The sequence below is a fragment of the Mus caroli genome, unplaced genomic scaffold, assembly GCF_978045245.1.
Source record: "Mus caroli unplaced genomic scaffold, Mus_caroli_1 scaffold_6, whole genome shotgun sequence".
In the NCBI taxonomy this organism is placed as follows: domain Eukaryota; kingdom Metazoa; phylum Chordata; class Mammalia; order Rodentia; family Muridae; genus Mus; species Mus caroli.
In genome coordinates this window covers 113075889-113099356 of record NW_028227261.1, presented here as the reverse complement: position 1 = coordinate 113099356, position 23468 = coordinate 113075889, and the positions used below count along the sequence as shown (strand labels likewise).

General features: G+C 43.8%; 1 protein-coding gene across 2 annotated transcripts in view; it reads right to left on the bottom strand.

The window, feature by feature from the left end:
* Kif24 (kinesin family member 24) overlaps nt 1-23468 on the bottom strand; it is a 71386-nt gene that overhangs the window by 1793 nt on the left and 46125 nt on the right. The window contains exons 4-11 of one of the 2 annotated variants that reach the window (XM_085839416.1): nt 21202-21311; nt 20159-20374; nt 15843-15930; nt 11307-11428; nt 10423-10528; nt 6925-6996; nt 4042-4151; nt 29-2254 (exon numbers count right to left, since the gene is read on the bottom strand). In XM_085839416.1, coding sequence (XP_085695542.1) covers nt 29-2254; nt 4042-4151; nt 6925-6996; nt 10423-10528; nt 11307-11428; nt 15843-15930; nt 20159-20374; nt 21202-21311 — 3050 coding nt within the window. The remainder of the gene's footprint in view (nt 1-28; nt 2255-4041; nt 4152-6924; nt 6997-10422; nt 10529-11306; nt 11429-15842; nt 15931-20158; nt 20375-21201; nt 21312-23468) is intronic. The other variant, XM_021160365.3, reaches the window with a different exon arrangement.

Sequence of the window (23468 nt, the reverse complement as noted above, 5' to 3'; positions counted from 1 at the left end):
CAAGTCTAAAGAACAAAGTCCAACTTACTGTGCCTGCTCCGGTGTAAGTGGACAGTATGTCCCCAAGGCCTTGGAAGAACAGCTGGGGACCACAGGAGAGTCTGAATCTAAGCACCTTGAGATTGGCCTGTGCCTGAGCCATGCGATGTCCTCGTTGTAATGAGGCTTGTTGGAATCTGTAGAGGAAACAAGCTCCTGGCAGCTAAGCCCTGTAGGATGTTTTCTCTCCTGGGCCCAGGGACGGCCAACTCCATCACTACTTCCTGTACATGAGGTGAGGAAAGGTGTAGAATAGGGTACTCCGGCATGTATGTTGGAGGACGGCTTTCTGGGGAATGTGAGGGAGCCCCCCAGTTCAGTCTCTTCAGCATTGTCACCATACAGCTTACCACCCGTATGATTCTCAGGCAAGCGTATTGGCCTTCTGGTCTGGTAGGCCTCCCTACTGGGCAATCTGTCAGATGAATGCTGGTGGATGGGTGACGGGGACAGAGCTGGAAGATCACCACTAGGCCGATTGTCAGGGGGAGATGAAGATAGCCATAGGCACTCAGTAGCTGAAGACACTGGCAAGGCAGCCTCTTGATCATAAGATGGGACTGTGTGTCCTGCTCCTGGCCCTCCTACAATCTCAGCCATGAAACCATAGCCAGCTCCATCCTGGGCAATTTGCTCCAAGGAAGAAAGGTCGTCATGACTGGGGGTCTCCAGGAGGGACATAGTGAGGGGGGCCATGAGTCCAGAAGCATTTGCAGAACACATCTGTATCTGCTCTCTAGAGTCCTCTTGGAAAGGAGTGCCACTGTTCACTCTTCCTGGAGTGTGAGTCACTCTGTTCTCACTGACTTCTCTTAATGGTGTGCAGACTCTGTCTCTTTGGTCTGGGGATCCAGAAACAGCCACGTGGGACAGTGGAAAAGACAGCCCATTTTCCGGGGATGGGGATGACAAGCTGCCCTCAGCTTGCTCAGGAACCTCGCTTGTGAAGGCCTCCAGTCTGATGTCAGAGACTTGAGCTTCACCCGGTTTTTGGTGATGCACAGAATCTCCCTGTGAAGAGGAAGGTTTCTGAGCCCGGCTGTCCTTAGGAGAAGGTCCTGAGGAGGCAGAGCCCTCCTCCTCGCTCCAGTCTGGGCACACCACACTTGGGCTGTGGCTTTGACTGGGTGCTGCTCTTCTGTGGCTGATGATGGGGTCCCTGGAATACACCCAGCTGTCAGCTGGCCCCTTCTTACTACCATCCGTCTCAGAGCTGAAAAGCAAGCATTGCTGCCTTTCTGCTGCCTGCTCCTCAGGGCTGTGCTCCCTGTGCTGATGAAGGAAGAAGGAACTTCCACTCCTTTCCAAGGCCGTGCTCCTCTGTTTTATGGTCGGCTGACTGGAGACGTGCGAGAAGGAATCCTCACTGAAGTCACTGTCATCAGGGTCCTCAGCCTGGGCTCCATCCTGGTTCTCGGGATTGGAGTGGAGGGGAAGGCCAGTCTCACTCTGGAGCCGGCCTTCTGAAGGCCTGTGCTGGCACAAAAGCCTCTGCAGGGGTTGGTAATTTAGCTTCTGCTTGAGGAGCGGTGGCTGCTGGAACTGCTGGTGGTAAAATCGCAAATGCTCCTCCCTTTCCTTTTGCTGTAGAATGGGGTGTGTCCAAGCTTCGGGGGCAAGCCCGGCAGGTGTGCCCACCTTGCTGTCCTGAGTGGCTTCTAAGTGGTGGCTGTTAGCAAGGAGCCGAGGTCGGGAGAGAAGCTGCTTCTGCACTGGCTGGACCGGCTGCACCTTCTTCCCTCTCGTGGGCAGCCTGACACGCAGCAGACCTTCTCTTGGGTCTGAGGCCCTGCCCTCCCACCCAACAGCAATCTTGCTGCCAATTTGACTTTTCTCAGAGCACAGTGGTGCCGTTCCTGCTCCCTTTTTAATCAAATTGCCAGATCTCGTGGTTCCTTTGCGAGGGCTAGCCTTCATGTCCCACTCGGGAGTGGGACTCCCTCGGGAACTACTCTTTTTACCAGGGGTTTTAGGTCCAGAGGCAAAGGGGACGTTGGGAACATGGCTGGCCAAAGGATGAGCTTTAACTTTTGTGGGGCCTGGGGCCACAGTAAGTGACTGCTGAAGTCCCAACTTAACTTTTTTGGGGGAGCACTTGTCCCCGGGGAGGGTGACAGGGGAGCTCTGAATTCGTTTTGGAGAGGCGTTTGCAGAAGTCTGATTCTGACTGGTAGCTGAAGCACAACACTTAACGCCTCTCTTTAGTTCCTTCACCCTGTAAATGACCATTTAACGTTAACTGTATATTTATCTGTGTCTGTGGCTCCTTTCCTACAGCTAAACACAACAAACAAGGAAGAGTCGGTCTAGGATTCTAAGTTCTTTTTTACTCTGGCAGAGAATAGAGGAAAAGGCAGTCTCCTTTAACATGAGTGCTGTACTTGAACTAAGACAAGTGTCTCCTGAGAATATAAGCATGCACACAACAATACACGACTGAAGAGTCTGCAAATCACTACAGCCCCACGTAAGGGACAAGCTAGGACTGAGAACCGTACTGTACTCATGCAGAGCCTGCTATGGCTTCTGAAGATGGGCTAACTCAGGAATTCATGTCTACCCTTCACCTATAATCCCACAAATCTTACAAACAATACCCTGTAGCACTTCTCTGGGAAGGTGAATTCCCCTTAATCTGCAGTTCAGAAAGCAAAACCTCCAAAAAGCCGCAGGTTGTGCTAGACCCACACAGGGAAAGATGATGTGTGTTTTCACCATCGCCTAACTTAGCATTACTGGCATTCTGTTTTGGGCAAAATTGTTTATTGTAGAGGCTCTATTTATTGGAGATATTGGATAATATGTGACTTTTACGCAGTAGATACCAGTAGCCCGCCGCCCCCCCCCCCCCGCATGATAATCAAAAATGTTCTTACTTCTGGGGGCTGGAAAGATGGCTCAGAGGTTAAGAGCACTGCTGCTTTTGCAGAAGACCCCCAGGTTCAGTTCCCAGGACCACATGGTGGCTCACAACCCTCTGTAACTCCAATTTCAGGTAATGTTGTGCCTTCTGACTTCTGACTCCAGGCACACATAGGGTACACACATACATCATGCAAATCTAAAACATCTTTAAATGTTTTTAATTCTGTAAGAGACTAACTATAAGCAGAAATGGGAATAGTCCTGACAGATACCCTTCAGAAAGAAGCCTGACCAAGCAGTTAATTAATGGGTGTTAGCTTTAAGACCAGTGAGATAGCTCAGTGGGTAAAGGCCCTTGCTGGCAATTATGAAGGTCTGAGTTTGCCCTGAGACCCATATGATAAAGGCATTAACTAACAGAAGTTGTCATCTGACATTCACACATCCCCACACCCACTGTAATTTTTCTTAAAGAGGTGGGTGCTATCTTTGCTACCAACTTTTTTTTTTCTTCGAGACAGGGTTTCTCTGTATAGCCGTGGCTGTCCTGGAACTCACTCTGTAAACCAGGCTGGCCTTGAACTCAAATTCGCCTGCCTCTGTCTCCCAAGTGCTGGGATTAAAGGTGTGTGCCACCACTGTTCGGCCTGCCACCAACCTTTAATAAGTCCTTGGATAGTCCCTATTTTTCTTTGGGCCTCTTTTTGATATGTCCAGATTGGTCCTTCTGGACCAACATGCTCCTATACACAGTGCTGAGGTCAGCAGAAAGAAAAGCTTCCTGTGTCTACCATATTACCACGTCCTAGTAGACACTGAAAACCTACTGAGGCATCAATTCCTCAACAGTGACATGTGGCATCTTTTTTTTTTGGGCACACACACACACACACACACACACACACACACACAAGGAGGGTTCTTCTTTAGGTCATACTTTTCAAAATCTTAGTATCTCCAAGAAGGCTGTGGAGGTGGAGTTCAATGTCAGCTCATTATATCTGAAAGGGATGTGTACCTAGACATAATCTGACACCCACTTTCTTCCCCTGTAGACCAAGCTGGACTTGAACTCAGAGATCCACTTGTCTTTGCCACCACTGCCCAGAACAACCTGATATCCTATAGCCAACTTACCGGTCAGCGTAGCGCAAGGTATTCAATGTATGCTCTGTGGCTATGTGGCTTGGGGAGATGTTGGCGATCATGCAAGTTTTGGCATTGCCAATGAAAGAGTCCTTCAGGACCTATCCAAAACAGGAGACAGGGCAATGAACAAAGGGCATATTCACTACTTCTGTGTGAAGATGCTGGCCACAGCTTGCTTTATTCACAAAAGACATTTTACAAAAGAAGAAACTCATTAGCCTGGAGAGATGGTTCAGTGGTTAAGAGCACTGGCTGCTCTTGAAGAGGACCGGATTTCAGTTCCCAGCAACCACATGGAGGTTGACAACCATCTGTAACTCCAGTTCCAAGGAATCTCTGGTCTCTGGGCCCTAGGCATGCAGGCAAGACATATATATGAATTTTTAAAAAAGAAACACAAATAACTGATAAGCAAAACAAAAGGTACTTCGTCTTCAGAGAAACACAATCGACTAGAGAACAGCTGACATTCATGGTGCTGAGGAGACGGCTCAGTGGGTCAGAGTGCTTGCTAATAAGCAAGCAGAGGACACGAGTTCAAATTCCCTTACCTACTCTGCAGCCAATAGAGGCCTGACTATATATCTATTGGTCATTTTCCAGACAACAGAAAGAAAAAGGTCCTATATTTTTATTACTCAGAATAAACATGGCTGGGCCTGGTAGTGCAGGCCTATCATCCTAGATGCTCACAAGACTTAGGCAGGAGGATCCCAAGTCAATTACCTGTCTGTATTACAAAGTGAATTCAAGGCCAAGTTGTACAACTCAAGAATACCCTTGGGACACCAGGACTGCAAGATGGCATTGCTCATGCCACTGTAGGAGAAGCCATGGAGGTTAAACTTTTAGAGCTGCTGAGCTGGGTATTGATGACGGATTTCACTCCCAGGCATTGCAGAAGCCTTTCGGAGAGGTTATGACCAGTATTACAACGAGTGCATCAATATTTGGAAGGGTGGCATCCCCAGGATTAACATGCTGCTGGCAGTCTATGTAGTTTTCAGCTACTACATTTCTTATAAGGAACTCAGAAGTGGTGGCTCAAGTACCACTGAAGAGGGGTCACTATGGAGGGCACTGCATGGCTGAACATAACCTCCTGCCCTGCTCCAATTCAGGAAGGAATTCAACTGGGGCTGAGCCTTCATACCCTGACAGAGAACTAGTGTCCAATAAAAGGTGACTGACTGGTTCATGTAAAAAAACAAAACAAAACAAAACAAAACAAGAATACTCTTATATCAACATGAAATGTAAACTGGGGATGCAGCTCAGTAGTATAGCAGTTGCCTAGAATGAGAAGGCTCAATCCTTAGTCCCTGCCCCCAGACCCATCACAGCTAATATTTGTTTCTATGTAGTGCTTTGTTGTTGCTGAGGTGGGTTGATGTGTGGGGATTGCTCTTCTGAGTAGCTGGGCTGACAGACACACACGCCATGCTGAGTGCACCCCACATTCCCTTAGCGGTCACCTCGTGTATACTCTTATAAATGGGCAGTTAACTTATACTTGTATTCATAGTTATTCATAGTTGGATACAATATTTATCTTTTAAAACCTTCCCCATGTAGAAACAATGTTTCGGGACAGCCAGGCAGCATATCTTGCTTTTAACATCTTCCTGCCATCTTTTCCATCCTCACATGTAGATAAACTGTTGTAGGGTTTTTTTTTGTTTTTTTTTTTAATTTTTGGTTTTTCAAGACAGGTTTCTCTGTGTAGCCCTGGCTGTCCTGGAACTCACTCTGTAGACCAGGCTGGCCTTGAACTCAGAAATCCGCTTGCCTCTGCCTCCCAAGTGCGGGGATTAAAGGTGTGCCCACCACTGCCCGGCCTGTTGTAGTCTTTTAAACTGAAGTCATTAACTTGTTTAACTGAAAGTACACTGTGGTTATCTTATTTACAAAGACTTAGTAACTCTACTAAATACTGTGTGTGTGTGTGTGTGTGTGTGTGTCCCAGTGTTGAGGATTAAATGTAAGATCTGGTGTACACCAAACAAGTGCTACCATTTGTGCCTATTCCTCGTTGTTTTGTTGGCCAGGGGTAGACAGACAGGATCTCATTATATTGCCTAGTCTGATCTTCAGTGTATGGGCTCAATTTTCTGCCTCAGCCTAAGTTGCTGGGAACACAGACACAAACCACCATTTATGCTTTTACAGATGCAGTCTTGCTATGTTATTCACGTTGGTCTTGAATTCCTGGGCTTAAGTAATCCTCCTGCCTCAGCTTCAGGTAAATGGTACCACATCTGCAATTAAGATTCTTTACAGTGGAAGAATATAGAAAGGTGGTATCCTAGTTAGTTTTGTCAATTTGCCACAGCCTGGAGTTATCTGAGAAGGAAGTCTTAAGGGATTTCTCAGATCAGATTAGCCTGTGGGTGACTGTCTTGTTAACTGAGATAGGAGGACCCAGATAAATGAGCTGCACCATTCCCTGGCAGGCAGACCTGGGCTGTAGAGAGAAAGCTTGCCTAAGCATAGGTCTGGGAGAGAGCCAGTAAGTAACACTGCTCCATGGTTTCTGCTTCAAGTTCCTGCGCTGACTGCCCTCAGGGATGAGCTCTGAGCTGGGATGCTGGCCAGTGTACTTCATCACCGAGCAGCATGGAACTACAACCCGTGGTAACAAGAAGAGCATGGCTACCCTCTTGCGGCTGCAACTGCCCTGGTGTTGCAGACATCTCTGCCTGAGTACACAGAGAGCTCCTGGAGGGAGAATGACACCCACCTTCTTTTCTCCCCAGTACATTTAGCTTCATGGCTGCTTAGTAGTGGATGCTTGGTTAAATTAACAAAGTAATGGAGGAAGGAGCAAGGAATAAAGCAGAACAAACTCAAGGCTGTTTTGTTTGACTTTACCTGAGTCAGTTTGCTCTGCCTGAAAGGCGTGTGGGTGTGTTCCTGGTCCAGTGCTCGGATACATTCTTTCAGCTGTAAAGTGGGAAAGTAAAAGACCTATCAATAAGATACTGAAGTAAGGGGCAGCCAGATGCTATATCCATAGGAGGTTTCTCTTTATTTTATGTGTATGAGTGCTTTGCCTACATGTATGCTACTGCACCATGAGGAAGGAAGGCACAGGATCCCCTGGACCCGGATGGTTATGAGCCACCATGGGGATGCTGGGACTTGAACTCTGATCATCTTTAAGAACAGCCAGTGCTCTTAACCTTTGAGCTTTCTGTCTAGGCCAAGATTGCCTGCTGCTGTTCTAGAGACCAGAGTTTAGTTTCAAGCTCCCATACTGTTAATTTTATCCAGCTCTGGGGGAATCTAACATCCTCTTGTGGTTTCTTCAGACACCCAAATGTGTGGCATACATATTCACACATACAGATAAATGAAAAATAAAAATAAGTCTCAAGATTTTGTAAAAGCAAACAGGCAAACAAACCACACACAGGCAATTTTCCTAAAAGAAAGTCAACTGCCCTGTTCAATACGTGAAACCAAGCAAGAATGAGAAAACATCATCCTGTGCTGTCTTGCTAAGGACTCCAAACTTAGACTGCGATCCTAGATTAGCTCTGAGTCAGTCCATAGTGAAACTACTGAATCCAGAAACCCACCCTCCAGCCCTGGGCTTATGCACTGGTGACCCTGGCTTACTTGTTCTCTCTCTCGTCACAACTATGTAGGTGCTCAAGTAGATACCATACTTAAGCTACTTCCCTCTCCCTCTCATACTGTAGAGCTACAGGTATAAATCCAAGATTTGGATATAAACTGTTTTGGGAAGGAGAAATCAAGAGCACCAGAGGAAAAATGGTACTATCTTGTTAGTTTCTGTCAACCTGACATGAGCTAGACTCTAGCTCTAGCAGCTAGGGATATCTGGGAAGAGGAATCTCAACTGGGAAAATATCTCTAACAGTCTGGCCTACAGACAGGTCTATAGGGCATTTTCTTGATCGATGAACCATGTGGGAGGGCCCAGCCCACTATGGGCGGTGCCACCCTGTGCAGGCGGACCTGGGCTGTGTAAGAAGGAGAATGTGATAGCCGCGGGGAACTAACTAGGAAGCAGGGTTTCTCTAAGGTCTCTACTTCAGTTCTTGCCTCCAGTTTCCTGCCTGAGGCGCTCCTGTCTTGATTTCCCTAAAGATGGACTGTAACCTATAGGCCTAGTCCACTTCCTGGTTATAGAGTCAGCAATTAAAACCTAAGGGAAAGCCGGGCGGTGGTAGCGCACGCCTTTAATCCCAGCACTCGGGAGGCAGAGGCAGGTGGATTTCTGAGTTCGATGCCAGCCTGGTCTACAAAGTGAGTTCCAGGACAGCCAAGGCTATACAGAGAAACCCTGTCTCGAAAAAAACAAACAAACAAACAAACAAACAAACAAACAAACAAAAAACCTAAGGGAAGTACTGAGTGATAGGTTATTTCTCTGCAGGTGTAAGGAACCAGTTCAAACCACATTAGATTAGATTAAGGACAGGGAAGCTGCTCTTGACTTAGAAAGTTCAGGGTTGGAGGAAGGGTATGCCAGGTAGGTACTGAGGGATGTTGGGAGAACCTGGAGGCCAGGTTTGGTTTGATATGTAAAATATGCACCTCGGTCCCTTGTCCCTGGCTTGGAATAGCAATTACTTCACATTACCAACTTCCTTTTTGTGTACATACATATATGCTTGTACACATGACGTGTGCGTGTAGCGCTCCTGTGAAGGTCAGAGAACAACCCTGTGGAGTCAGTTCTTTTCTTTACCTTACATGGGTTTCACAGACTGAGCAGACATTGCCAGGCTTTTGTGGTAAGTGCGGGCCATCTCAATAGCCCTTACCATCTCACTTTAAAGAGGAGGGACTGTAGTAAGTTTATGTAGTATAATGTATGATGATCACAATCACCCAGTTTTGGTCAGAGGGTGTACCTGACCTGTTCATTCAATCCATCGATATATTTTATATGCTTTGTTGATAACAAATTTTCAAAATCCTGTGTGTATTTTACTTTAGAGACATCTTAAGACAGAGCAGTTACAGTGGCGGCTGGAGAGAGGGCTCAGCTGTTCAGAGCACTGGGATGGTATTATAGATGTGCACAAGCATGCTCAGCAATAGTCTTCTTGATTATAAATCAGTCCAGGAGCCACCATTTTATCATTGAAAAGATCCTCCAGAAGAGATGATATTGTGTATGCTATTTTTGGTAACTGACCCAGGGAAGCTTACAACTGTCTGTAACTCCAGTCCTAGAGGATTCGATGCCTTCTGGCCTCTGCCTGTATTGGGCACACACATAGTACACAGACATACATGCAGGCAAAACATCTATATACAAATAAATAAATAAAACCTAGCCATATTAGACAGCAAAAATATACACAGCCTACCCACTACTCAGCACCATGGGATGCAGTTATCCATGTCTAGAATGTGGGAACATTTACAGCTGATTGAGCTGCTACAGAAAAACAAAGCAGGCTCAGGGGAAGTGACTATGAAAAATAGTTATGAGTCAACAAGAGGTTTTTAAATATTTATTAAGAGGTAACATTAAAAGTATGATAAATGTTATTACAGATCTATTAAAAATAAAGCATCCCTTTGAGATTTATGGAGTATTTAAAAAATGGCTTGATGAATAGGGCTTCTTTTAATCCAACCAGGAGTTGGTAAGATGGCTCACTGGGCAAAAGCTCTTGCCACACAAGCCTGATCACCTGAGGTCGGTCCCTGGAATCCATGATGGAAGGAGAAAACCAACTCCCAAAAGTTGCCCTCTGATCTCCACACATCTGCCATGCAGGTATGTGCCCACATGCACATATAGTGATAATAAAGTCATCCAACTATTGGTAGGATGAGGCTGCTTATTTTCATAGTTTGTCTATTGATTTATTTTGTGTGAACATGTGTGTGGTGGCATGTGTGCCATGGCACACAGTGGCAGTCAGAGGACAGCTTATGTGAGTTGCTATCTTTCCCCTGGATGTCAGGCTAGGCAGCAAGTACCTTTACCCTACTGAGCCACCTTCCTGGCCCTGGTTAAGTCTTCAAGTGTTGATAACTGTTGAAACTATGCGACAAGTGTCTGAGATAATACTACTTTCTACATTTGCATCCTTGAAATATAGTTTAAGTTTTAGGGAGTAGGAAAAACCTTTCTCAACCATGCATCAATTGCAGAAACATTTCTCTTTATAACTGGTAGGGATTGAGGAAAGGAGGCAGGGAGAAAGAAGAGCGGCCTAGCATTGTGCAGAGGCTGCCTGGACCTGCCGTCCAGCTCAGGACTTCCACTGTCACATGAGAGCATGCTTCTGTCCTTCTGATTTACCCAGCCTCATTGACTGGCTTCACGTTAGGGCAAAATCTCTCAAAAAAGGGAATTTTAGAGTCTAAGCAACTCACAGCCAGAAGACTCTGGTTGATCTCCGCGCCTTCCATCTTTGTCTGTCTGTCTGAGTCCCTGGCATCTGCTGCTCTCTCACTCCCAGCCAAGTCAATGAAAGAGATCCTAAAAAAAACACAGCAGGAATGACTTCTTTGGGCTTTGGTTTATTTCCATACTAGCTGACATTTTGTAACCTCGGGAAGAAATGGAGCAGAGCTCATCCTCAGAAAAGACAAGGCATTATTGTTAGCCTTCCAAAACCATCCCAAGATGCTCATGTGTCAGCTAGAGCTGGCACTGTTCACTCAACCGGTCCATTTGTGAGAACGTATGACTGAAATTAATAAAGCATTTCCCCAAAAGGGCCTGGTGACCATAATACAAATCAGTTAGGTGACTACTTAGATAATTAAATAGAAAGTTTTATTGGCTGTTTTCTAACAAGAAAGGATGAAGAAGAAGAGAATGACTCATTACTCAGAGGTGAGACAGGCTCATCCATCAGCATGGCAGAGTTTGCTAAGATAGCACCAGAGAGGCAATGAATGCATCCAATTGTCCTATGTCTTCTTTCAAGAAGAATGGATTCCCCCACCCCCATTTATAGCCTGCAAGCTCTCTGTGATGCATTCCTTGCTGTTTCCCTGCTGATACTGTGTTTCACATTAGAAGCAATCAATGTCTCTTTTAATAACTTTGGGTTGACCAACAATAGGTCATTACTTCATGGTTAATCAACTGATGGCACTTTATACAATGATTTATTTCAGGGCTAACAACACTACTCTTTATGCCTGCAATGAAGACCCAAGGTGGCAGGGTGTCCCAGGGTGAGCATATATATTTCAGAGTCACATATGGAGAGGCAGACAATGCAATTCTCCACATAGTTCCAGCTCACCTGCCAAATGTCCTCTTGGCTGAATCTTTGATCTGAATTTGGATGATAGCATGGGAGCGGGAGGAGTCTGCGTTGACGCCAGTGGCCCCTGTGCTTCGCTCCTTGCTGCCCTTTAAGATCACCTGAAGAATAAAATCCATAGGATGATTTTCTCTGGGAGAAAACAAAGTCTTCTGGCTCCAAAAAGTTAGCTAAGTAAGCAGTAGAGACCTGGCCTGTAATTTTGTTAGAATCCTGCACTATCTGATGGCCAGGTGGAAGGCTGCCCAGACACTAAATCATAAAGAGTAAGTACCAGCAGCAGTGAGAACCATGAGAATACTAATCTTGTGGGAGGACAGTCAAGAGCTAATTTACTTCTTAATCTCATACACTCTTTTTAATATCTTTGATGAATCTAGCCTAACTAAGATCCCCAGGGCAAAACTTGGCTCCAAAGCAAGGTCTCATGGTATTCATCTATCTTAGTGACTGAATCAAAAGTCAGAGATGCACATCACAGCACAACGACCTCATCCACCTGCTCTACCAGAAAAAGGCATGAAGGAGGACAAGTCTGACATTCAGGAACTCCAAGTGAGTTATACCCTGTGCCTATAATGTCCCTTGACTCCAGTACTCCCTGACCCCTCCCTGGGTGAGAGTCAACACTAATTGGGACCTTTTGGCCACAAAGGAGTGAGAAGTCTCAGTCTTCAGCCTCCAAGCAATGAAAATAGTCATATACATACATATCTCCACCTGCCTCATCCCCCAGAACTTTAATTTGTATCATATTAAACACAGTCAAGTTTTCCAAATTAAAGGTCCAAATACAGAATCAAACTCAACAAGCTTCAAAATACCTCATCAAGTAGAAGCAGATTCACTCTTTCTTTCTTTTCTTTCTTTCTTTCTTCCTTTCTTTCTCTTTTATTTTTTTGGTTTTTAAATTTTTTTGCTTTTTTTGAGACAGGGTTTCTCTGTGTAGCCCTGGCTGTCCTGGAACTCACTTTGTAGACCAGGCTGGCCTTGAACTCAGAAATCCTCCCAAGTGCTGGGATTAAAGGCGTGTGCCACCATGCCTGTTTTTGTTTGTTTGTTTGTTTGTTTTGTTTTTTGTTTGTTTAAACTAATTAAAAATAAGTTCTGGCCCAGTGTGGTGGTACATGCCTTTAATCCACTCAGGAAGCAGAGGTAGGTGCTCTACAAATCAAATCCAGGAAAGCCAGGGCTCTGTTACACAGAGAAACTCTGTCTCCAAAAATCAAAAAACAAAACCAACCAAAACACCAAAACAACCTCCCAAATTTCTGGGCTGGAAATACAGTTAGTTGGTAGAGTGCCTGCCCTACATGTACGAACCCTGGTTTTGAACTCTAATACTGCACACACTATAGTCCTATCCCTTAGGAGGTGAAGGTAGGAGAATCAGGACGTTTAAGGCCATCCTAGGCTACATGGCAAGCTCAATCAAAACCAGCCTTGTGACTACTTTGGGCCCTGTCTCAAAAACCAAAACAAAAAGAATGTCTCACTAATCCCAGCGTTTAGAATACAAAGGCAGGCAGATCTCTGTGAGTTCAAGGCCAGCCTGGTCTACATAGTGAGACTACCTCAAAAAAAAAAAAAAAAAAGTTTGGAGGTGAATAGTTTGCAGGCGACCATGATAGGAGTCCTGGAATGCGGTCAGCAGAGTTTACAGAGGATCCTGGTGGGAGTTCAGAGGAACAATGCTGACGGGAATGCAGGCAGTGAAGACTGTCCATGAATTTCAGATGAGAACAAAGACACTACTTGGATAAGACTAGAGCCATTTATGTTACATTTTGGCAAAGAATTTGTCTATATTTTGTACATGTCCAGAAACTTTGCAGAAGGCAGAATTTTAAGGTAATTGACTAAGTTGACAGGAAATTCAAGAAAGCAGTGTTGGGGCTGTAGCATGGTTATAATTTTCAGCCAGATTTATAGTAATGATCAGGACCAAAAAGCAGCCTAGGAATTCAAGCAGACACAATCCGGCTGGAAAAGGAGTGGTGACTTGGAGGATGGGGTTATTACACAGATTAGTGCCATTACAAAGAACCAAGATCTGGGAAGATAACCCTGTGGGTAGAGTATTTGTCATGCAAGCTTGAGTCTGATTACTAGGGAAAGCTGCAGGCAAAGAGCAAAGCCAGCTCAGGAAACAGGCCATGTGGGTTACAAGTAGCAAAACCATGAATCAGCCGTCCAGACGGTTAGCGCTGTATCATGCCATCGCATGCACCACAAGCTGGGCATTGAACTACAGGATTTAATATTTTGCTTTGCTGGGTCTCGGTCTTACTTTGGTTTGCATCTTCCTTGCTACTGTCTTGTTCTTTCCCTCTGGGATGGGAATGCTCGTTCTGTAACAATTGTATATTGCAAGTATAGTCCTTCTTTAGTTAAAAAGTTGATGTGTATGTGTGCCTACAAGCATGTATGTGCACATATGTACCCATCGAGACCAGAGAAGGGCGTTGCACCTCCTGGAAGTGGAGTTTCAGGTAGTTGTGGGCTGCCATGTGGGTGCTGGCTGTCTCTTCAGATGCTTCCTTCTGCCTTTATAGAAACTTGGGTAAGAGTTTATCTTTAGTCTCAGAAGACAGAATACATTTTGGTTCTGGAATCAACTGTTAAGATTTGGGGTCAACTGGAGATAAAATAAAAGCATTTGTATTATGAAACAGCCACAAGCCTTCGGAACTAGAATAGAACGTTATGGTTTGAATAGGCAATGTTCCCCATAAACTTATGGTCTGAATACTTTGTCCAGGTGGTGGAGTCATTTGGGTACTTAAGGAAACTTCAGGAAGTAGGGCTGGCTACGGGAAACAGGTCATTGGGAGTGTATCTTTTCAGTCTATTATTCCTGGCCACTTCCTGTCTCTACTTCTGGTTTCTGTTCTCAGTGTCATGAACGGCTGATTTTTGCCACACCTTCTTGCCATGTTTTGCCTAAGTTTATGGGGCAAATGACCACAATTGAACCCTCTGAAACCCTGAGCTCAAAGAATCTTCTAAGTTATTTCTTCAAGTGTGCACGGAAGTCAGAGATTGATATCAGAATGTCTTTCCTACTTACTTATTATTTCCTATTTATTAGGCCCTAGCTGACCTAGAACTTGTTTTGTATAACAGGCTGGCCTTGAACTCACAAAGATCTGCCTGCCTCTGCCTTAGTGCTGGAATTAAAGGCATGTGTCCCCCAACTGGTTATCCAGCCAAATATTTGTTTTTGGTTTTTGTTTTTGGGGGTTTTTCGAGACAGGGTTTCTCTGTATAGCCCTGGCTGTCCTGGAACTCACTTTGTAGACCAGGCTGGCCTCGAACTCAGAAATCCGCCTGCCTCTGCCGCCTGAGTGCTGGGATTAAAGGCGTGCACCACCACGCCTGGCTACAAATATTTTAGTTAAGTAAACTTAATAACCCAGGTCGGTGTAGTGGTACATATATTAATCCCAGCAGTTGGCAGACAGAGGCAGGCAGACATGAGACCAGCCTGGTCTATACAGTGAGTGCCCAAAAAGCCAGGGCTCTACAGAAACCTTGTCGTAACAAAACCAAACAAATGAAACAACCAACTAAGTATAGCGGCTCACTCCTGCAATCACTCCAGTAAGAAGTTCAAGGTCATTCTTGGTTGCACACTAAGTTAGAAGCCAGCTTGAGCTACATAAGACCTTATCTTAAAAAAAAAAGTTAAGGTATTTTTTAATTAAAGAAAAGGATCTATGAACAAACTAATGTAAAGCCAGGATTGAGCCCAGAACTCAGTGGCAGAGTGCTTGCTTAGGGTTGCAGGCTCTGGCTTTGGTCCCCAGCATCTCCTCCTCCAAAAAAGCCAGGCTAAGGATTATTAAAAGAAGGTTCGCTAGAAAGATATTTGTACATAAATCAATAAATTACCTCTGAACAAGCAAAAAAACAACAAGCAATTAATGGACACCACGTAGTCAGTCTTTGTGTGTGCTGGGGATAGTAAAAGGGCTCTATCTTTTCATATATTTCTGTAATGCATAACAGTGAGAAAATAGTGTTTTTGTTATAACAAACAGATAATGTCTAATAAAAAGAAGACGACTTCAAAATTCCTTTGGAAGCATACATAAAAACTAATAAAATTAGTTGCCTCAGGAAAAGGGAATGGAAAGGGAATTTCCTAATTCTTTGGATTTTGAAAGCATGTGAAAGTATTGTTATTAAACATTTATTTAAAACAAGTACCCTTGCCTTTAGCAAAGAACCTTTTCTCCTAAGCCTATAGCCACAGAAAATACAATCACAGCCTTTGAAGCCAGCTCAAGAGCATCTTTGCCGAGCATTTCTTTGTGTCACATGCCCTACCTCCCACTCTCTGGCACTGTGGAGAAATAAGCTCTCTTCATAAGATGGCTCACACTGCACAACTGTGAACAGTGCCACTGCCATCTGCTTTCAACTGAGCCATCACTGTTGCCTGGCCAGAGGCTGCTCTGAGTGTGAGGAGGAGGAGGAGGAGGAGGAGGAGGAGGAGGAGGAAGGAGTTACCTGTAGGAGGAGCTCCACACTGTCCACTTGGAGCTCTCGAAGGCCAGCAATCTGTACCACATGCTTGCTATCTTCTCTTGCAAAGAGCCTGCAGATGCAAAAGCGTAGCTGGTATGACACTGGGTGTGTCCTGCCTTTCCCACCATACACTGGTTCTGCCATTTGGATGGGATGGATATGCTTCCCTCCCCAGCCTGACTTCTCCACTGCCAGCTGCGGACCACTAAGGTGGTCCTTCCTTGTAAACAAATCAGCATTTTTGATTAAAACCAAAAGAATGAGCATAAAACCCAGACATATTCCAATGCCTGGATGGCACAATCCCGGCTAGTAACTAGTGCAGTGGTAGCTAAGGGAAGGTCTAAAGTTGTGGTCTTTGCTTGCTAGGTGCTCTCCTTTTCTCTCTTGAAGAGAAAGCATGTGGGCCCTAGAAGCAGCAGCAGCAGCAGTCATTCGTATCTACAAAGAACTAGCTTCAGGATACAGCTAACAGATAAAAGGAGAGAGAGATGCAGAGTCACTGCACCATTATCCTGGAGTGATGGCTTAGAATATCCTGAAGCCTTCCGAGTTAGCTGAGCCAATGATTTCCCTAAATAGACAGTAGGAGTGGGGCTTTGTTTTGGTTTAAACTTGTAACAGAAGGATTCCTGATATATAGTTTTGTATTATTTTGTTTTGAGACAGGGTTTCACTATGTAATTCAAGCTAGCCTGCAACTTGTGATCCTAAGTACTAAGAGTCGAGCCATGTGATTCTTGTAAAAAGGCAAGGGGTGGGGGATACTGCATCTGAACACTCCAGGCCTGCAAACAGGGTGGCTCATGATTATGAACTGCCATTGATATTAAATCAGGTATACCAACAGCAAGCATTAAATCTTCTCAATATTCCAAAATTACTTTTACCCTTTAGTAAGATACTGATTAAGGCTAAGAATGAAATTCTATTCTGTGGCAGAGAGAAAGAGAGATATTGAAAGAGAATAAATTAGTTTCTTAAAAAAGAGGGGGAAGGAGGGGGGCTTGTAGTGGTGAGCCAGACATATCTCTGTGAGTTTAAGGCCTGCTTGGGCTACGTGGTATATTCCAGGCTAGCCAGGGCTACACAGTGAAACACTCTCTGGAAAACAAAAACAAATAAAAAATATTTTTTCCTCAATCTAAATTTCTGAACTTTACAGAATGGTAAGAGGAAAAGTGTCTTGGCAGTGCCAATGATCTCTCAGAAAACAGGCACAGAAATACACTTCTAAATAAAAGAAGAAACCAGGGCTGGAGAGATGGCTCAGTGGTTAAGAGCACTGACTGCTCTTCCAGAGGTCCTGAGTTCAATTCCTGCAACTACATGGTGGCTCACAACCATCTGTATGGGATCCAATGCCCTCTTCTGGTGTGTCTGAAGACAGCGGCAGGGTAAATAAAAGAAATAAATCTTAAAAAAAAAAAAAATAGAAGGAACCACCTCCCCACATCACTCTTGAATACACTACCTCAACGTGGGCTCTGAGATCCTCACCCCAGAAAGGCTCCTATGAGGCAGTACAGAATGTACTGCTTGATTTGTAACTCCTCTGAGGAAGGATCGGGTTTCTGAGGCTGAAGACATGGCTCAGTGGTTAAGAATACTTACTGGTTTTGCTGAGGACTCAGGTTCAGTTCCCAGTACCCACATCAGGCAGTTCACAACCACCTGTACCTACAGTTCTAGGGTATCTGACTCCCTCTGGCCTCTGTGGATACCTGGCACATACATGGTGCACATAAATTCACATAGGTAGACACATAAAAATAGCATTTCTGGAGATGGCTCGATGGTTAAGAACACTTACTGATCTTCCAGAGGACCAGAGTTTGAATGCCAGAATCCTGTCGGGTGACTCATAAATACAAACTTCAGCTCCAGAGGATCCAATACCCTCTTCGACTTTATATATTTAAGATTTATTTATTTTATGTATATGAGTACACTATAGCTGTCTTCAGACACACCAGAAGAGGGCATCAGATCCCATTACAGATGGTTGTGAGCCACCATGTGGTTGCTGGGAATTGAACTCAGGACCTCTGGTAGAGCAGTCAGTGCTCTTAACTGCTGAGCCATGTCTTCAGACCTAAAAATATTTTTTAAAAATTATATTTTTATCCTTTTTTAGGTAAGCCTATGAAAACAACTTGTTTTATGCATTTAGGATTTACTTAAGAATGCTTTAGGTTTTATTTCCTAGTTTAAGAAGTGAATTTAAGCTGGGCATAATGGCACATCCCTTTAGTCCCAGCATTTGGGAGGCAGAGGTGGGCAGATCTCTGAGTTTGAAGCTGGTCTACAAAGTGAGTTCCAGGACAACCAGGGCCACACAGAGAAACTGCCTCAAACACACCCCTCCCTCCTCAAAAAGAAGTGAATGTACCCTCTTCTTCTCTCCCTGCTCACTCGCCCCCTCTCCCCCGCCTTTGTCCTTCTCTGTCTCCTCTCTGTCTCTGCCTCTACTCCCTTCTCAACCCTCTTGCCATGCCCCAAATAAACTTCATTTTATACTAAAAAGAGAGAGAAAGGGAGAAAGGGAGGGAGAGAGGGAGGGAAGAAGGAAGGAAGAAAGGAAGGAAGGAAGGAAGGAAGGAAGGAAGGGAGGAGGGAGGGAGGGAGGGAGAGAGGGAGGGAAGAAGGAAGGAAGGAAGGAAGGAAGGAAGGGAGGAGGGAGGGAGGGGATAGGGAGGGAGGGAGGGAGGGAGGGGGGCAGGGGGGCAGGGAGGGGGGAGGGAGTGGGGAGGGAACTTAGCACACAGGACACCCAGCACTTAGGAGGAGCCCACTATTATACCATGTGGTTAGCGGTGAAACCCAGACTGGCAGGCACCTTCACCAACTAAGCACCTTACAGTCCTTTTTAGTTTAGTTTTTTTTTAAACAAACAAACACCCCAAAACAGAGTTTTAGTGTACAGTCCAGACTAGCTTGGAACTAACTCACTATATAAATCAGGATAGCCTCAAACTTGCCTTTGTGTCTCTGCCTTCCAAGTGCTGAGATTAAAGGTATGAGCTGCCATATCTCACTTGCAAAATATCTTATTCAAAAGCATAAGGGAAAATATAATAGGGGGCTGGAGAGATGGCTCAGTGGGTAAGAGCACTGACTGATTTTCCAGAGGTCCTGAGTTCAAATCCCAGCAACCACATGGTGGCGCACAACCATCTGTAATGAGATCTGACGCCCTCTTCTGGTATGTGTGAAGACAGCTACAGTGTACTTAGACATAATAAATAAATAAATAAATAAATAAATATATTTAAATATATATACGCAAATATATGAAAAAGTATCAACAGGGACAGCATTTTACAGAAACCGCAGAAAGTCTAACCAGATAGAAAAACAAACAGGCCCCACAGCATAAGACCTTACAGAGTAAGTGTGGGTCTTTCATAGTGTATTACTTAGGAGTTCCTGTTGCACACAAAGACATACATGCAGGCAAAAGACCCACATACATAAAATAAAAATAAATATTTTTACAAGGTTGAATGTGTAGAAAAAGACTTATTTTTTGCCAGTTTCAGAAAACTGTCATTAAGTTTATGCTAACATTATTTAAAGGGAAAATATTTAAATACATGTTGATTTCCTGACTTTCTGAAAGTTATCTTTTTCACAGGTAAAAAAGAGGAGGAGAGCCGGGCGTGGTGGCGCACGCCTTTAATCCCAGCACTCGGGAGGCAGAGGCAGGCGGATTTCTGAGTTCGAGGCCAGCCTGGTCTACAAAGTGCGTTCCAGGACAGCCAGGGCTACACAGAGAAACCCTGTCTCGGAAAACCAAAAAAAAAAAAAAAAAAAAAAAAAAAAGAGGAGGAGTCTTGATAGATGCTATAATACTGTTCTTTAAAAAAAAAAAAAAATTAGCAGAACTGGAGATGTAGTTCTGAGGCAGAAGACTTCCAAAGCGTGTATAAGGCTCTAGGTTCAACCCTCAGCACTGGAAAGGTCTTAGTAGATGGCTAATTAACAGTTTTTTCTAGCTGAATTAACACTCTAAATACTATGTATCCAAGCTAGGCATAGTGACAAAAATCTTTAATTCCATCACTTGGGAAGCTGAGTCAGGATGATCACAAGTTCAAGGCTGCCCAGGCAAAACAACAACTTTTATACTAGACAAGACTATAAGCCAGACAGCTCAACACAGAAAAGGGAAAGAGGGAGAAGAAACATCACTCCATGCCTCTCATTAAAGTCATGTGATCAAAGGGATTCTGTGGAGCTCCGGCTCCAACAGTAATGTACAGACCAAAGGCTTCTTTCTCACTCTTATCTAGTACCGTTTTCTTCTATTTAGGAGGTCATAAAGTTGTCCACAGTAGATCTCATAGAAGCTGATCCACACAAAGAGATTCCTTCTTGACTGGGATACTTTCAGCTGCCTGAAGATATCTTTGGCAGCCAGAGCATACAATCCTGGGTTTTGATGAGTTCCTATCATGGTATAGGTTTTCCCCGCACCTGTTTGTCCATATGCAAAGCAAGTGGCACTTCCTCTAGGGGAAGAATAATTAGAATTATTTATAAATATTTAAAGAACGATAATTTACATAGAGAAGTTTAATGACAAGTCAGGAAGAAAAAAGAATCCTGGAAGAATCCTTATTATTCAAACTTAAAAACATCCCCAACCCAAAATATGTTTTCTTAAAGGAATTATTTTACAGAACTGATATACAACATAATACAACAATATGAGAAAATAAGGACTTTGAAGATCACTTGAGCTAGAGTATATATAGCTGTCTGTAGCAGGAAGCAGTGAGTTCAATTCCCAGTATGCGTGCGCACGTGCGCACGCACACGCGCACACACACACACACCAACAAGCACTTACCACATAAGATGCTTTGATGTATTCTAGAGATTTTGTCTCTTTTTTCCTTTGCATCTGTGTTTTACTTTTGTTATTTTGTGACAGCTCTCACTGCAGTACAGGCTAGCCTAGGCCCTTGGAGCTCACCATGTAGACCAAGTTGACCTTGAACTTGTGTCTATTTTCCCACCTCAGTCTTCCAAATGCTTAGAAATTTCAAAGTTCAAGCTAAATACAAACTCTTACATCTTTTATTCTGAAGATATAAAATTAAGCTATTGAGAGTTTTTATTTAGCCAGGAAACAGACACTATTTCCAGGGTAAAAGGAAATTTTGTTGCAAATTTCTCAATGTTTAGTAAATCAAATGAATCTAGAACAGTTTAAGTTTATTAGGTTATAGCATAAATTCCTATTTAATTCAAAAGAGCTACAAAGGCATTCATATATGAATGGAGTTCACAGAATAGAAAACTAGAGGTAAGAGAAGCAATCAATTTGGCTCACCCGTTGAAAATATGCTGAATGAGGGGGTGAGCAGTCTTCAGGTATACATCTTGATTGCTGCATGCCTCACCAAAGACTTCATCAAAATAAAAAACATGCTGAAAAATAAACTTGATTTTTATAGCAATACATGTGCATTTTCACCATCACTATTTTATTAACACATGGGAAAGGCTAAACACATTTCTAAGCAATAGGCAGTAACTGACCGACAAACTCAGAGAAACGAATAACCAGTAACTGTTAAAGGACTGTCCCCTTCTGCTTTCCACCTCCACAGCACATGCTCTTCCACTGAGAACTTTTGTTCTCTCTTAGGGAGGTAAACCGATCAATATAATTGGGTCTGGTGTCTTAGTCAGGGTTTCTATTCCTGCACAAACATCATGACCAAGAAGCAGTTGGGGAGGAAGGGGTTTATTCAGCTTACATTTACACATTACTGTTCATCACTGAAGGAAGTCAGGACTGGAACTCAAGCAGGTCAGGAAGCAGGAGCTGATGCAGAGGCCATGGAGGGATGTTCTTTACTGGCTTGCTTCATTTGGCTTGCTCAGCCTGCTCTCTTATAGAACCTAAGACTGCAAGCCCAAGGATGGTTCCACCCACAAAGGGGCCTTTCCCCCTTGATCACTAATTGAGAAAATGCCTTACAGCTGGATCTTGTGGAGGCATTTCCTCAACTGAAGCTCCTTTCTCTGTGATAACTCCAGCTGTGTCAAGTTGACACAAAACTAGCCAGTACAGTCTGGGAAAGTAAATTAATTCTATAAGGATTATCTTACAGACTTGGCAAGGCCAATCAATTTATATGAAAAGTTGGGTGAATTCTAAGGATCAACTTTTGAATTCTAGGGATCAACTTTCATTCTGAAGGTTCCATAGCTTAACTTGTAGTTGCGTAAACATTCACTGTTAGCTGGTGTGTGTACACTGTAACAGGAGCTTGAAGGAGCCCAAAGGCAAAGAATTATCCCACCCCACTCCTGAAGGTGCTGAGCAGAACTTTAAGAGAAAGGTGAAATAAATGAGTATGCACCCTAACAGCTGTGGTACTGTGCGCCGCCTCAGTGTCTCCTGATAATTTGAGTTGGAGTTATTAAGTGTTTAGCTATAGGGAAAGTCACATTTTTTGTTTTAATGGATCTGTTTGATTATCGTTATTATTTTGAGACATGGTCTTATGTGTCCTAAGTTGACTCGGAAGTTATACAACCAAGGATGCATGACCTTGAACTTCTGCTTCTCCTGCCTCTGCCTCCTAAGTGCTGGAATGACATAAATGTACTGCCCTGCCTGGTTTATGTGGTATTATGGACTAAACCCAGAGTCTCATGAAAGCACTCTACCAACAGAACTGTACGTCAAGCCCTGTTTTTATTCTAACAATAAGTTTTTGAGCAATTTTAGAAAAACTGAACAGAAAGTAGAGTTTCTGTATACCCCTTTCCTCAAGTCCCTTCTAGTAAAGTCTTGTGTAGTAGTGGAGGGAGGATATAATTCAATGGAAACACATTTTTTTCTTCTTGGGAAAGAAAATATGAGATTGGATGTGGTGGTGTGAGAGGTAGAGATGGGAGGAGGGAGAAAGATACAGACAGACAAAGTATAAGCAAAACGTCAAAGAAATAAAGCACAAGGAATTAACTAGTTTCTGTGTAGGAAAACAGCAAACATCCAGCATGACTGAAATACAGGACTCTGGTAAACGGAGGAGTGATAGATACAGTGCTAGAATACAGAGCTAGGATTAAGTGCTAGGAGTCCTGGAAAGAGTCAGAAGAAACAATTCAGAAACAATGAGGATACAGTAAAGAATTTTACAAAGGAGAGGATGATCTAAGCTGTTTCACTGCAAGACTAATCTGAGTTCACAATGAGACTAGATTGTGACTAGAGTCCAGTCACTCATTGGTAAAATGGGAAGGGTCAAATTAGGTGACAACAATGGGAAAACAAAACAAAACAAAACAAAAAGAAAAAGGCAAATGACTGGATATGACAGAAGGGCTACAAACAAAAAAAATCAGGGTAATCTGAGAAAGAGATAAGATCTCATTACACTGGATCTGCAAAGCAATAACTCAAAAGCTGTATTTTTTTGCATAACTTAGAGGTTTACTATGATGGTGACATAACTACCTATACCTGAGTAAGAAAGTTTAGTAAGTTAAAGCTGACTATAGCAGAATGGCAGTTATCACACAATGAGTGAGATTAAGGACCTATCTCCTCCCTCATTTTGAGCCTGCTCTATTTATTCAATT